At 41.5% G+C, this 13,176-nt stretch overlaps 1 protein-coding gene across 2 annotated transcripts in view; it reads right to left on the reverse strand.

The window, feature by feature from the left end:
• Positions 1-6,400: 6,400 nt before the first annotated feature.
• Positions 6,401-13,176, reverse strand: part of COG3 (component of oligomeric golgi complex 3) — an 87,057-nt gene continuing 80,281 nt past the window's right edge. For both annotated transcript variants that reach the window (XM_044284069.1, XM_044284068.1), the window contains exons 21-23: positions 12,278-12,405; positions 11,722-11,820; positions 6,401-6,876 (exon numbers count right to left, since the gene is read on the reverse strand). In XM_044284069.1, the coding sequence (XP_044140004.1) occupies positions 6,847-6,876; positions 11,722-11,820; positions 12,278-12,405 (257 nt within the window). In that variant the 3' untranslated portion in view covers positions 6,401-6,846. The remainder of the gene's footprint in view (positions 6,877-11,721; positions 11,821-12,277; positions 12,406-13,176) is intronic.

The following is a 13,176-nucleotide window of genomic DNA, read 5'->3' on the forward strand; positions in this document are numbered from 1 at the left end:
CATTAAGAAGGCCAGCTCTGTCCTAGGTTGTCCCCTTGATCCAGTGCAGGTGGACAGAAGAACTCTAGCAAAATTAACATCATTGCTAGACAATGTCTCCCACCCCATGCATGAAGCTGTTGTGGAGCTGGAGAGCTCCTTCAGTGACAGACTGCTGCATCCTCGATGCACAAAGGAACGTTATCGTAGGCCCTTTCTCCCAGCAGCGGTTAGGATTTATAACCACCACTGTTCCCAAAAACCCAGTAGTGAATTTTTAAAGTAAATTCTATGTGTTGTTTTTCTTGTATTTTTACTCTTTAATTTCTAATTACTCTTATTTTTGAGTAGCAGCATTTTCTATCTACAACTGTTGTTCACAAATGACTGATCCATTCAAGTTATAGGGTCAGTGAAAAAACCTGGCAGCACATAGACCGCATCTGTGTTTTCCATTTTTTTACTGATGGTTGAAAGACTGAATACAACTTCAGACAAAATCATTCGTTTTTCACTGAACTGATGTTCTGACTCGCTCGAGTTAAAGAGACCCCAATGATGAAGCCAGTTTTCTTTTTTTCATTCAAGGGTGTATTCAGACCATAGGCGTACAGAATACGGACTGTGGTGCTAAAACAGTTCAATGTCCAATCCTAGCTGTTGCTGTAGAACTTGAAGCAGTTAATTACACAGGCCCCCCTGAGGGTGATTTGGGAATATCTGCTATCCCCTATGTACTGTAGATGCCGGAATAGGCTAATACCATCAGCTCATCATTAAAGGGAACCTGTCACCGGGATTTTGTGCATAGAGCTGAAGACATGGGCTGCTAGATGGCCGCTAGCACATCCACAATACCCAGTCCCTATAGCTCTGTGTGCTTTTATTACGTAAAAAAAAAAAAAAAAAATGATTTGATACATATGCAAATGACCCTGAGATGAGTCCTGTCCCTGACTCCTCTCACACACAGGACTCATCTCAGGTTAATTTGCATATGTATCAAATTGTTGTTTTTTACACAATAAAAGCACACAGAGCTATGGGGACTGGGTATTGCGGATGTGCTAGTGGCCATCTAGCAACCTATGTCCTCAGCTCTATACAGGACTCTATACAGGACTAGTTGCCTTCACTTGCAGAGCTGTCTAGGGCGGTGAGGAGCAGGGCCTCTTTACACACTACTCTCTGGTACTTTTAAGTCTCAATCACACGTCAGTAATTTCCATCAGTGATTGAGAGCCAAAACCAGGACTAGAGCCTCCACAGACATAAGGTGTAAGGGAAGATCTGCACCTGTCACTGACCAAACCACTGCCATGTGAATGAGGCATTAGGCTCTGGTTTTACCGACAGGCTGCTCAGCCAGATGGCATATCATAGGCAGGATCGCATCACTACAATCTACCGTAGAAAAGTGTAGCATGTAGAGAGGCGCTGAGAGGCCATTTTAAATCATTCCCGGAGAATTCCTTTAAACTGGTACCGAACTACTGGCAGACAAGTACGTAGTCTGATATCCTATGCTGAAATACTACACATGTAAATGCCCTGTGCTTGGCATTCAAGATCTCCAGTCTCTTCACATCCACACAAGGGACAGTACACAAAATCCATTTCTGGTCATAAAGCAAAACCTTTATTTAAAAACTTAATAAAAGCTCTTTTTAAGCCATTTTAAATGTATGCGTCTAGGATTATGTACATGATTTGTACCTGACCCCTATCAAACTGTACACGGAGGAGTAAGCACTTACATTTCAATCACAGGATGGTTTATTTTTCTTTATTGTTTTTCAGTTTGTACTTTATAAATGACGGAACAAAATATTTCCCCAAAATTTAAATACATTCCTTTATAACTACAATCTTCCTGTACAAGAGCATTAAAACAATTCACATATGTACAGTAATTAGCTGAACACATTATAAAAGGAGGTAAATATACATATATTACAAGGCACGGGGTAGAAAGTTACAACAGACAGTCTTCATAAGAAATTCAATTCTGCCATGTCCATTAGTCTCCCAGAACCCGCCACCACAGATTATACTAGATTACACTCCTGGGCAACCCCTTGCCATGAATGAGCTACAGTATAAGCTGGCATAAAATGAAAACACCGTACCTTGCACAGCGATAGCTAGAATGTGGTATATGTCTGAGCAGGGGCGAATTGGAAACTTAGTGGCCCTGAAAAAAATAAATAAAAAAGTGGCCCCATATTGTAGGCGTGTCTAAATTGACTGGAGGTGGGGCAACATAAGTAGGAGGGGTCAACAATACCATAGCGCAAACTACCATATACCTCAGTGCCGCACAATATATTGTCCCAAAAGATTTCCCTTCTGTGGTGGCCATCAGTAGCAGCCATTTTCTGTTCTCCTCCTGTTGTTCCTCCTCCAGTTGTCTCTGATTAAGATATGGAGCATGGGGCTTAGGAGGCGAGATGCGGGCCAAAGTTGAATGTAGGATGACATGTGCGGTGAATGGCTAGGTATACAGCATTAATTACACCAAGAGCTCATTATGTCCCCGGCCAGCAGCAGAAATGGGGACTTGGTTGGGCCCCTGTTCATCAGCCCACCGGGAAATTTCCCTTTAAGGTCTATGGCCAATCCGCCCGTGTCTGAGTTTCCAGAGGAAGTATAAAATGTGTAAAATGCAGCTAAAGGAGATACACATTCTTAGGATGGAAAGGATGCAGCAACACATCTCCCTGCAAGAAACTATAAGCACCCCATGAATTTTCTGAAGTCTCAGGGGCCAAATTCAGCACTTTATCTACACTATATAGAGTCATCTTCTATTTCTCTGCAAGACTTCACCCCCATATTAAAGCGGAGATCTATTTTAGAAAATTCTCCAATACTAATCATATTTGTAAATAGTCTTGTGTGCAGTTCCCTAATGTATGAATAGGGGGAAGCAAAACTCCCAGCAGTCCTTCATCAGGCTGATCTATAATACAATGGCAGTCAGATGTTCTAAAGTTAACGTGTTCTACATTTGTTTCCCTCCCTATTGGCAGCAAGGCCAGTTTGGCTACCAAACATTTATCACAGAATTGTCGAAATCTAATTCCCCAATATTACACCTAATATAACCCAAAAAGTAGATACAAATTCTAAATGTAAAGGGAGTCTTCCCAGCAATTTTGACAGCATTTCTGATTGCAGCCGCCACTAGAGGGAGCTTATTTAGCTTACTGCATACTGTTATGCTCCACATTAACATACTATGCAGTAATTTCCCAGGCCCCCTCTAGAGGCAGCTGGAGGAAGGGTTTTAAAGGGAGTCTATCAGCACTTTTGATTATGCTAAATGGCTGACAACACTAGGTAGTAACTGGGGAGCTAATCAGAAGCAGTAAAAATATGAAATTAGATTTGGCCAGATTCTGATCCTTAAAGGGGTTATTCTGGTTAGGCGAAGTTATCCCTGTAGGGGATAACTATTAGATCGGTGGGGGGGGTCCTACTGTTGGATATATATACTGGTATATCTGATGAGAAAAAAAATGCACTAAAAAGGTTCTGCTCTCCTCAGCCACTACCTACAGCTATCAGCAGTTTAAGCATGGTCAAAACTGCTGACAGACTCCCTAAGAAAAAAAAGAACTGCAAAATCATGAGAACCTAAGTTGGATACGTCAATAGGACTGTTATCAGGAAGACATCATCATGGTAAAACAATACAACGTCATTTGTATACTCTGGATGTCTGACATGAGACTAATATAGGTAAAAAAAAATAAAAAATGACGAAATCACAACTACATCAATGCTTTTGCGTGTCAGACGATAAAAAAAAAAGAGTAATACGGTAACAACAAAAGAAGTACAGCTTCATAACAGGAATGCCATATGGGTCAATATTATTAGGAATTAGTATGTAGTAACTGATATCTTTCAGGATGCTACAGCCTAGGATAACATTGAAACACTCAGGCACTCGTATACTACATCACATGGGCAATGCTGCAGTATATCTATGTGAAGGGTTAATATACCAAGTATGGGATACTGAAGAAATCCTATAAGAACAGTTACATATTACCTCCTTGTTGCCACTGAAAACACTCAGTGCTTGTAGAGGAAATAAATACAGAAAATCCAATTTTCTAATTATAAATTGGCGGCGGCGATACAATGCATTTAGGGAAAGAAAGCCTGATCTAGTGCCGCTGCTAGTAATAAAGCAAAATTTCATTTTACTAAATTGAATATGTTGATGTGCCAAGATATTCCTAATTAAAGGTCATTCGACATATTGCAATTTGTATGGTAATGTTTACTCCCCTTTCCTGGTGACATTATTTGTTCTCATGCTAAAAGGGAAAGAAAAGCCACACTCATTTTGTAGAGTCTTAATTAAAAGATACTTTAATAATCCTGGAGGAGAATCCCAGGGGAGCTTAAGTGCTAGATATTGGTCCTCTTACCTCTGATGTAAATGTGTCCCTTCAGCTGGCGGTTCACAGATGGATCTACCAGCCCTCGGCTAGAGGAAACGCTTACACTAAATGCCATATGTAGCCACAGCACTGGTGGCCATGTAACACATAATACAAGGGACTGGCAGTCTTTAAACCTTAATGACCAGGCCTGAAAGGGGTTAACCAGCTTTTGATGACTTTAATTACTCCCCCCCCCCTCCTCCTCACCAGACCTGTGGAGACGAGCACCTCGCTGCTCAGTTCAGACTCCTTAGGTCCGCTATGCTCCAATTCCTGCATATAAATGGCCAGCATGGACTAGAGTCCTGTGTGCCACTGCATCTAATAACTGGCCTCAGAAGTGGCACATCACTGGGTCACTGCTGCAGCCAATCATTGGCTACAGCAGTGCACGTGACACCTGCCTGTACAGAAGTTTATATGTGGAGACTGGAGCACGGCAAAGAGCAGTGGACCAAAAGAGCTGGAAGCAGGCAAGTATGCTTGCTCCACAAGTCTGGTGGGGGTGGGGAGGAATTAAAAAGCTTAAAAAAAGTTGGGCAGCCCTTTAATGACCAGACTTTCTTTTTTTTACAATTTTGCATACATGGAAGTTTAACGGTCCAAACTTCTTTTTTCTCGGGCTACCAAAATAATTTTTGCAGCATTTCTTTCCGTGACACATAGGGTTGTTTATTAATATATATATTTTTAGTGATATTTTTTTCTTGTTTTATTTGGGGTAAACAAAAACAAAATGTTTTTTTTTTTTCTTTTTCAAAATTTAGTTCTTTGATTCTTTAAATTGGCAAATCAACATCAAAATAAATTAAAATGGGTACCCTAATTTGGGTCTAGTATTTTGATCACACTCGGGTGATTAGGAGGCTATGGTGATGGCTTGGGAGGAGGAGGAGATGTTTTTTTCCTTTAATTGTATTTTATTCTATGATGGCTACTTGCATATGTATATATTTCGGTAAATTTTATTATAAAATTATACTATTTACACTGTCAGTTTCAGGGAAAAGTGGCCCCTGTGGTGGCACTTGCCACTTAATCTGCTATGGCGCTCATCCATTGCTATGTAAAAGACAAAACTGAAGCCCAAGTGGATAAAAGAGCTTCTGTTTTCATCCTCTGTGCACCCAGACTGCAGGAGAAGGAGCGTTAACGCAGCAATGCAAAAAGACCAGGAACCGGCACCACCCACCATCAAATGGCCCATTGTCCAGGACTTTATAAACATGGCTGCTTTCTCCCAGGAACAGCACCGCACCTATCCATGGGTTGTGTCCGATACTGCAAGTTCAGCTCCACAGAAGTGAATGGAGCTGCAATACCAAATACAACCTGTGGACGGGTGTGGCACAGTTCCGAATGACACAGCCATGTTTTTCTAATCCTGAACAACTCCTTAAACACATCTATTCAATGGAATCTGAAAGTGTATGTGACAAGCTACATCCACTATAAAGAGCTCAGAGGACCTCACCATTCTATACAAAAGGTAGCAGTGAAGGCATTTAACCATTTGCATACTTCAACAGTCCTGGCAGCTGAATTTCCATTATATGTGAATACAAAAGAAAAGTAGGAACTGGGGGAGGGGGGACCTAAAGCAATATAGTTGTGGCTAGGTATAATGAACGTTTTTTTAATATTTTTATTATATTCGGGGAGTAAGAGGGAGGTGTGTGTATGCATATACTGTATATATATATATATATATATATATATATATATATATATATATTTTTACACACACACACAGTATAGATGTTATTTTAATCAATATTAAAACAAAGTTTTAAATAAATTCAAACATTAAAGGGGTTCTGCATTTTCATTTAACTGATGATCCGGGACCCCCGCTGATCAGCTGTTTGAGAAGGCAGCGGCGCTCCAGGAGCTTAGCCCCGCCCACGCTAGTTGATACAAGTCGTGACGATAGTGGGCTGGCGGTAAACAGTGAGAAGGCCGCGTCCTTCTCAAACAGCTGATCGGCGGGGGTCCCGGGTGTCGGACCCCCGCCGATCAGAAGCTGATGAACTATCCAGAGGATAGATCATCAGTTAAATGAAAGTGCAGAACCCCTTTAATTTACGCATCATTTTAAAAAGTTAAATTTATGGGGATACAAGTGGAGCATGCTGAGTAATGTGGGGTCTGTGTACCAGAGGCTCCGTTTCCTGGGGCAACTTTTTTGGAACCTCAGACTGACCGGCAGGAGAAGAACTTCAATGTGAACAACTAAGCGCATTTTAGAGAACAGAAGTGCTTTGGTACACTGGATCCATCTGCTTTCCTTTCAGATGCATGTCTCTCTGCAATAACCTGCGCCGTCCTGCAGGACATCACTTCTGCTTTTCTGCTTCATTTCTCCCAGGAGCATCCAGACAAATGGGAAAAGTTTAGCAATCTTCAGCTATTTAGACATCGAGAGCAATAGATTGACCTAAAAGAAGGAGAAAGGAACACACTTGTCAGCACATGACAGATTAAAACTAACGCTTCTTCTATAATATGTCTCTTCGCTTCCTCCGGTCCTGGCTGAGGGTTGGGGGAGTTTTATTTTTAGCCACTTCTAATACATTCATGCCTACAAAATGTGCGCGTGTGGATTTGCTTTGCATGCTTCCTGGCATAATGCACATTTTATATGGGCTACTGCATTGCATGCATGAGTACACACATCTCCTCTAGAACATCCAGCCGACAATCAGAAGAAAATGCTGCCTCCGTACTTTTACTTGTATAGGTAGGAAGCTGCTACGTTGCCATGGAAACAAAGGACTGGTCCCCCCTCAAATGTATAAACCGCTCAGAAGGCAAGTCAATAGTGAATACAGTTATATATAAGAAATCCACTACCCATAGGGACATTTAAAGGAGCACTAAACCTAGAATTGAATGATAGAAGCAAACAGGAAACATAGCTGCTCTCTCTGTCAGTGTGCAGCATTTTCTGCAAGATCCCGACAGTCTTGTAGAAATCTCAGAGAAAATGGGTTATTTTCCAATTTATCTTTTCCATCTTTGGCTGGAGACTGGCTGAAATGGCTAGGATTAGCCATTTTTCCTACTGCCGACAGGACAGAGGTGGAGGCTCCTGCTCCAGCCTGTTGTAGGACAGTGAGAAGGAGGAGGGGGGACATGGCTGATCTCCTATGACACATAGAAGATTTCTTTATACATTTCTCAGTTTTAAACAGTAATATAAGACCGAATAGAATCAAAGAAAATGAGGATATTCAGAGAGGAAGTGCTGAGAGTTTTTTTATTTGTGCATTTTCTGTGTTCAATGTTCCTTTAAGGTGCATTAATGCAATGTTCATCACAAAACATGTCATTTTCTATCAGTTTCTTTAATTAAAAGGGGTTGTCCCACCAGAAGAAATTACCCCCTACCCACAGTAAGATAAATATCTGATTGGTGGGCTTGTGACTGCTGGGATCCCCACCAACCAAAAGAAAGAGGTGCCAGTCTCCAAAGTGAATTGAGCAGTGATCCATTCAATCTACAGGGTGGGCCATTTATATGGATACACCTTAATAAAATGGGAATGGTTGGCGATATTAACTTCCTGTTTGTGGCACATTAGTATATGTGAGGGGGGAAACTTTTCAAGATGGGTGGTGACCATGGCGGCCATTTTGAATCCAACTTTAGTTTTTTCAATAGGAAGAGGGTCATGTGACACATCAAACTTATTGGGAATTTCACAAGAAAAACAATGGTGTGCTTGGTTTTAACGTAACTTTATTCTTTCACGAGTTATTTACAAGTTTCTGACTACTTATAAAATGTGTTCAATGTGCTGCCCATTGTGTTGGATTGTCAATGCAACCCTCTTCTCCCACTCTTCACACACTGATAGCAACACCGCAGGAGAAATGCTAGCACAGGCTTCCAGCATATGCTGTGAAGATACGAGATGTGCAGCACCTGAAACTACGGATACTGGAAGCCTGTGCTAGCATTTCTCCTGCGGTGTTGCTATCAGTGTGTGAAGAGTGGGAGAGGAGGGTTGCATTGACAATCCAACACAATGGGCAGCACATTGAACACATTTTATAAGTGGTCAGAAACTTGAAAAATAACTCATGAAAGAATAAAGTTACATTAAAACCAAGCACACCATAGTTTTTCTTGTGAAATTCCCAATAAGTTTGATGTGTCACATGACCCTCTTCCTATTGAAAAAACTAAAGTTGGATTCAAAATGGCCGACTTCAAAATGGCCGCCATGGTCACCACCCATCTTGAAAAGTTTCCCCCCTCACATATACTAATGTGCCACAAACAGGAAGTTAATATCACCAACCATTCCCATTTTATTAAGGTGTATCCATATAAATGGCCCACCCTGTATTAGGCCTAGTTCACACGAACGTATGGCTTTTAAAGTTTTTTTGCAGTCCGTTTTTCACGGATCCGTTGTTCCGTTTTTGAGTTCCGTTGTGTTTCCGTTTCCTTTCCGTTCCGTTTTTCGGTATGCCATATACAGTATACAGTAATTACATAGAAAAAATTGGGCTGGGTATAACATTTTCAATAGATGGTTCAGCAAAAACGGAACAGATACAGAAGACATACCGATGCATTTCAGTATGTGTTCCGATTTTTTTTGCGGACCCATTGACTTGAATGGAGCCACGGAACGTGATTTGCGGGCAATAATAGGACATGTTCTATCTTTCAACGGAACGGAAAAACGGAAACTGAATGCTTACGGAACACATTCAGTTTTTAATGCAGAACCATTGAAATGAATGATTCCCTATACGGAAAACAAAAAAACGGCCCGTACACTCGCAAAAAAACCGATTGTGTGAACTAGGCCATAGACTGGTGGAGATAGCCAAGCACTGCACTTTGCTTCTCTTCTGCAGTCTCACACTTTTGAATGGAGAGGAGGCTTGTGTGCATGACCGCCACTCCATTCACTCTGGGACTCCAACATCTGAGTTCCAACAGTTGGACCCTCAGTCATCAGATACTTCTCTCCTATCCTGTGGATAGGAAAGTTCTTATAGTGGGACAACCTCTTTAAAAGGGGACTATTGCAACGGTTTCATAGTGGAGATGAATCATTTGTATGAGTCGATTCATCTCATCAAGCAGAGTTCTACAGTTCTCTGAGAAGGGATGTCCCTAAAGCTGCTTCCCCCTGCTGCTTGATTGACAGGACCAGACATCTCCGTCAGCCCTGAAAGTCCTTCAGAGGTATTGTTTCCACTACTGGAACAGCACACAAACAGTCACGGCCCGGAAGTGGAAGCACAGCCTCTGCATTTGTGCCACTACTTGGAGCAGCAGCACGGGCGTGAAATTGTCAGGGCCAGCATGTCAATCAAGCAGCAGGGGGGGCACCCTCAGATTTGGGACAGCCCCTCACAGGTGTAGAACTCTGCTTGATGAGACAAATCAACTCATACAAATCAATTCGCTTGTCTCCATTTCATAGACATTAAAGGATTGTCCAAAATTACAAAAAAATTAAATAAAATCTAACCATAACACTTTTGTCCTTGGTAGTGCAGCTCAGCCTCATTCACTTTAATGGGCCTGCACTGCTATACCAGACACAGCACAAAGAATAGTCTAGAGAAGAAAAAGGAAATCCTTTGGTAACCTCAAACAACCCTATCCAAATTTACCAGTTATCTATAAAAAGTCCTAGCATGAGAAACTGAGAAATCCGTTTGCATCTAAATCATTTTAGGCATCCAAAGACCAGCAAAATTGCTTTTCCCCAAAAAATTGCATTTTCATCAAGTGCCAGTAAAGGTGTAAGGCAACTGAATTCCCCAGGGATTCCCTGCACCGGTCTTCTCACTGACTACTGACAGTTGTGATCCATACTTCTAGTGGGATTACAATAAAGCAAATAGCAAAAATGTGTCTCATGAACATCTTATCAAAGGCTTTGTCATCACAGGAAACCAGGTGCATATTAGAGCTGCTGTGGTTCCCAGCAAACAACCAATTTTCCTCTAGGATGCGGATATACACTAATAAAGCATATGCACTAGGGTTCGCCCCAGCAAGCCTTACAATTCAGCATCTGCTGACAGCACTGGTCTATGTATAATCGGGTATTCACATGTGCTGGCCAAGTAGATTTCTTTTTTATTTAATTTCTGAAACCATGGCAAAAAATAAAAGACATAAAAAATAAATAAAATCAATACTACAAAATAAACTCCATTAACATATTCTTCTTACTTTATGCTTGATTCAATGATATCATGGGTCTGTGCTGCTGTGAGGGTCAGTATTTATTGAGCTAACCCCTTATCCGTTTATGTATCGTGTTACTTTTTGGGTTGTGTGTCGTGTATGAATTGTATGTTTCATCCTATAAGACGCATTTTTTTCCCTTCCAAAGTGGGGAGGTGGAAGGTCAGTGTGTCTTATGGGGCAAAAACTAATGAGCGCTTCCATTATGGAAGAGCTCATTAGTACATGAGAACCGTGGAGCAGTGCTCCCTTTGCATGCTCTGTACTTGCCTCTTCCTGGTCTTCCCCTGCAGGGCTCTTCACGCTAAATTGTGACCTGCGCACAGCGTGAGGATATCGGCGTGCTCTGTGACCACACTCTGTGCAGTATCAGGTCACAGCACAGCGCAACAGAAAGAGCGCTGGATCTCAGTAGCAGCGGTCGAGCCAGGAGAAGTCAGTTGATTTTGTTTTTTGTCTGATCTGAGCTCCGATTAACTTGAGGGTCGTTGTAACATTGGGTGTCTAATCGGAGCTCTGAATAGGGGTCTGATTTAAGGTCCGATTGGGGGGTCTGATCTGAGATCCGATTAACAATGGAGATCTGATCTGAGGTCTGATGAAAAAAAGTTTTTTCTTATTTTCCTCCTCTAAAACCTAGGTACATCCTAAGGGCAGGCGCGTGCTATAGGGCAAAAAATAAGGTATATGGTCTAATAAAACTATATAACATACTTTTGGATCAGTACCTTTGGGCGTGCACAAAATGTTTTCTATGTTTGCTATTATTGTATGAAGCTAGAAGAAGTTAATTGTCAAATGTACGTTGTTCCATCATTTTCCACATCCACATAGGTGATGCCTGTTGAATTCTAGTGTTTGACAGTGTTGCAAAAACAACCGAGTAACTGTGGTTGCATATATAGAATGCTGCTAATATATAAAGAGTAAAGCCATGAAACCGAGATGTGAGGCCTGAAAGAGTAAAGTGGAGTGGATAAAAAATAACATGTCTGAGTTGGCTGCACACTTGGTACTGAGGATTATCACTGTATAAGAGCACTTCAATAATTGTACCTGTTCCATCGAAGGACACGCGATGATCTGTAAATCCTCGCTGCTGAATTCTTCTTTCAACAGCAGGTGGATCTTCTGGAAGACTTGCTGAATGTTGCTCTGTAACAATACAGCAAGGAAAAAACATGTAGATATATTAAATAAAACTTTGTAGCATATATATAGCTGCATACATCAGGGCTATAATTAAGGTGTATATACTGTGGTGTGAACAAAGCCCAAGTATAGCTGCAGGTGGTGCTGCATTGGGCTCTAAGGAACATATTTGTCTCCAAGAGAGGTGGACACTGATGCTGCAAGGTACAGAAAGATATATAAATTAAAATAAAATGGAGAAAAGCCATCTCATAGCTATGACAGGGTCTTCAATCAGAAAAAGAACTTTATGATCCATATCAACGTACAGGTAAGAAAAAAATATGTTAAGACCACTGCATTGAAAGGTGCCAGCTTTACTAAGACCCTTCATAAATCAAGAGCTAGCCTTCTGATAAAGCCTTCTAAAACCAGAAACCCATAAAGAGTAGCATGCGGTTAGCTCTGGAAAAGTACTCACCCGGACTGGCTTGAAGAGAATGAATTCTGTGTCTTTGTTAGCGAGGTAAACTGACATGCTCCTCAGCGTCACCGGCAGTTTGGTTTTTATGGTCTTGTAGGTGGAAGCCACCAGGTCATTAATCTTTACTGAGGAACAAAGACACATTCAACAATGAGCGACAAAGGAAAAACCTTCTAGGAATCATCAATGAGAAGTACAACTATGGACGTAATACAAGCCAACGTCAAACAAATGCTGGAAAGGCTCTAATCTTAAAGCGACCGCACACATGATTATAATGGTCCAGACTGCGGGTGATCAATCGTCCGGCGCATCGTTTATACAAACGATCCAACCATCCATTTGCCAGACTAATCCGGTGGAAATAAAATCCAACAGAGTGGGCTTGCGTAAAGTGACAAATGGTTGGCCGATCATGCCATACACTTGGTTGCAGCCGACAAAATCCATAATGACTTTGATTCCATTTTTGGCAAACAGTCTGTCGTCGTTGTATTACTCAAATGGCAGAGTAGTACAACCAGGCTGGCCTCCTGTACTCATAGGTGTATGAGCAGCTTCAGACTCAAGTGTTGTGGCTTCCGTTTATAATGGGATCTGCACAGGATCCTTCACACCTAGAAAGGCAGCCGTGCCCGACGGACCCCACTGACTTATAATAGGGTGTGTAGGCTTACCCCCGGGTGTCCGTCATTTTGGTGGGAAAAACAACCGAACGCAGCAAATCTGACGCAAATTTAAATAGAGACATATTAAAAAGCGTTAAAAAGCAACAGAAGATGAGCACTTACAAAAAATATCCCGCATTTTAGGCCTAATGCACACATTGCAGATTTGATCAGCATTTACCATCGGATTGGCTGCAGAGAAAAGAAGGCCAAATCTTCCCATTATAT

The sequence above is a fragment of the Bufo gargarizans genome, chromosome 3 (assembly GCF_014858855.1).
Source record: "Bufo gargarizans isolate SCDJY-AF-19 chromosome 3, ASM1485885v1, whole genome shotgun sequence".
Classification (NCBI taxonomy): domain Eukaryota; kingdom Metazoa; phylum Chordata; class Amphibia; order Anura; family Bufonidae; genus Bufo; species Bufo gargarizans.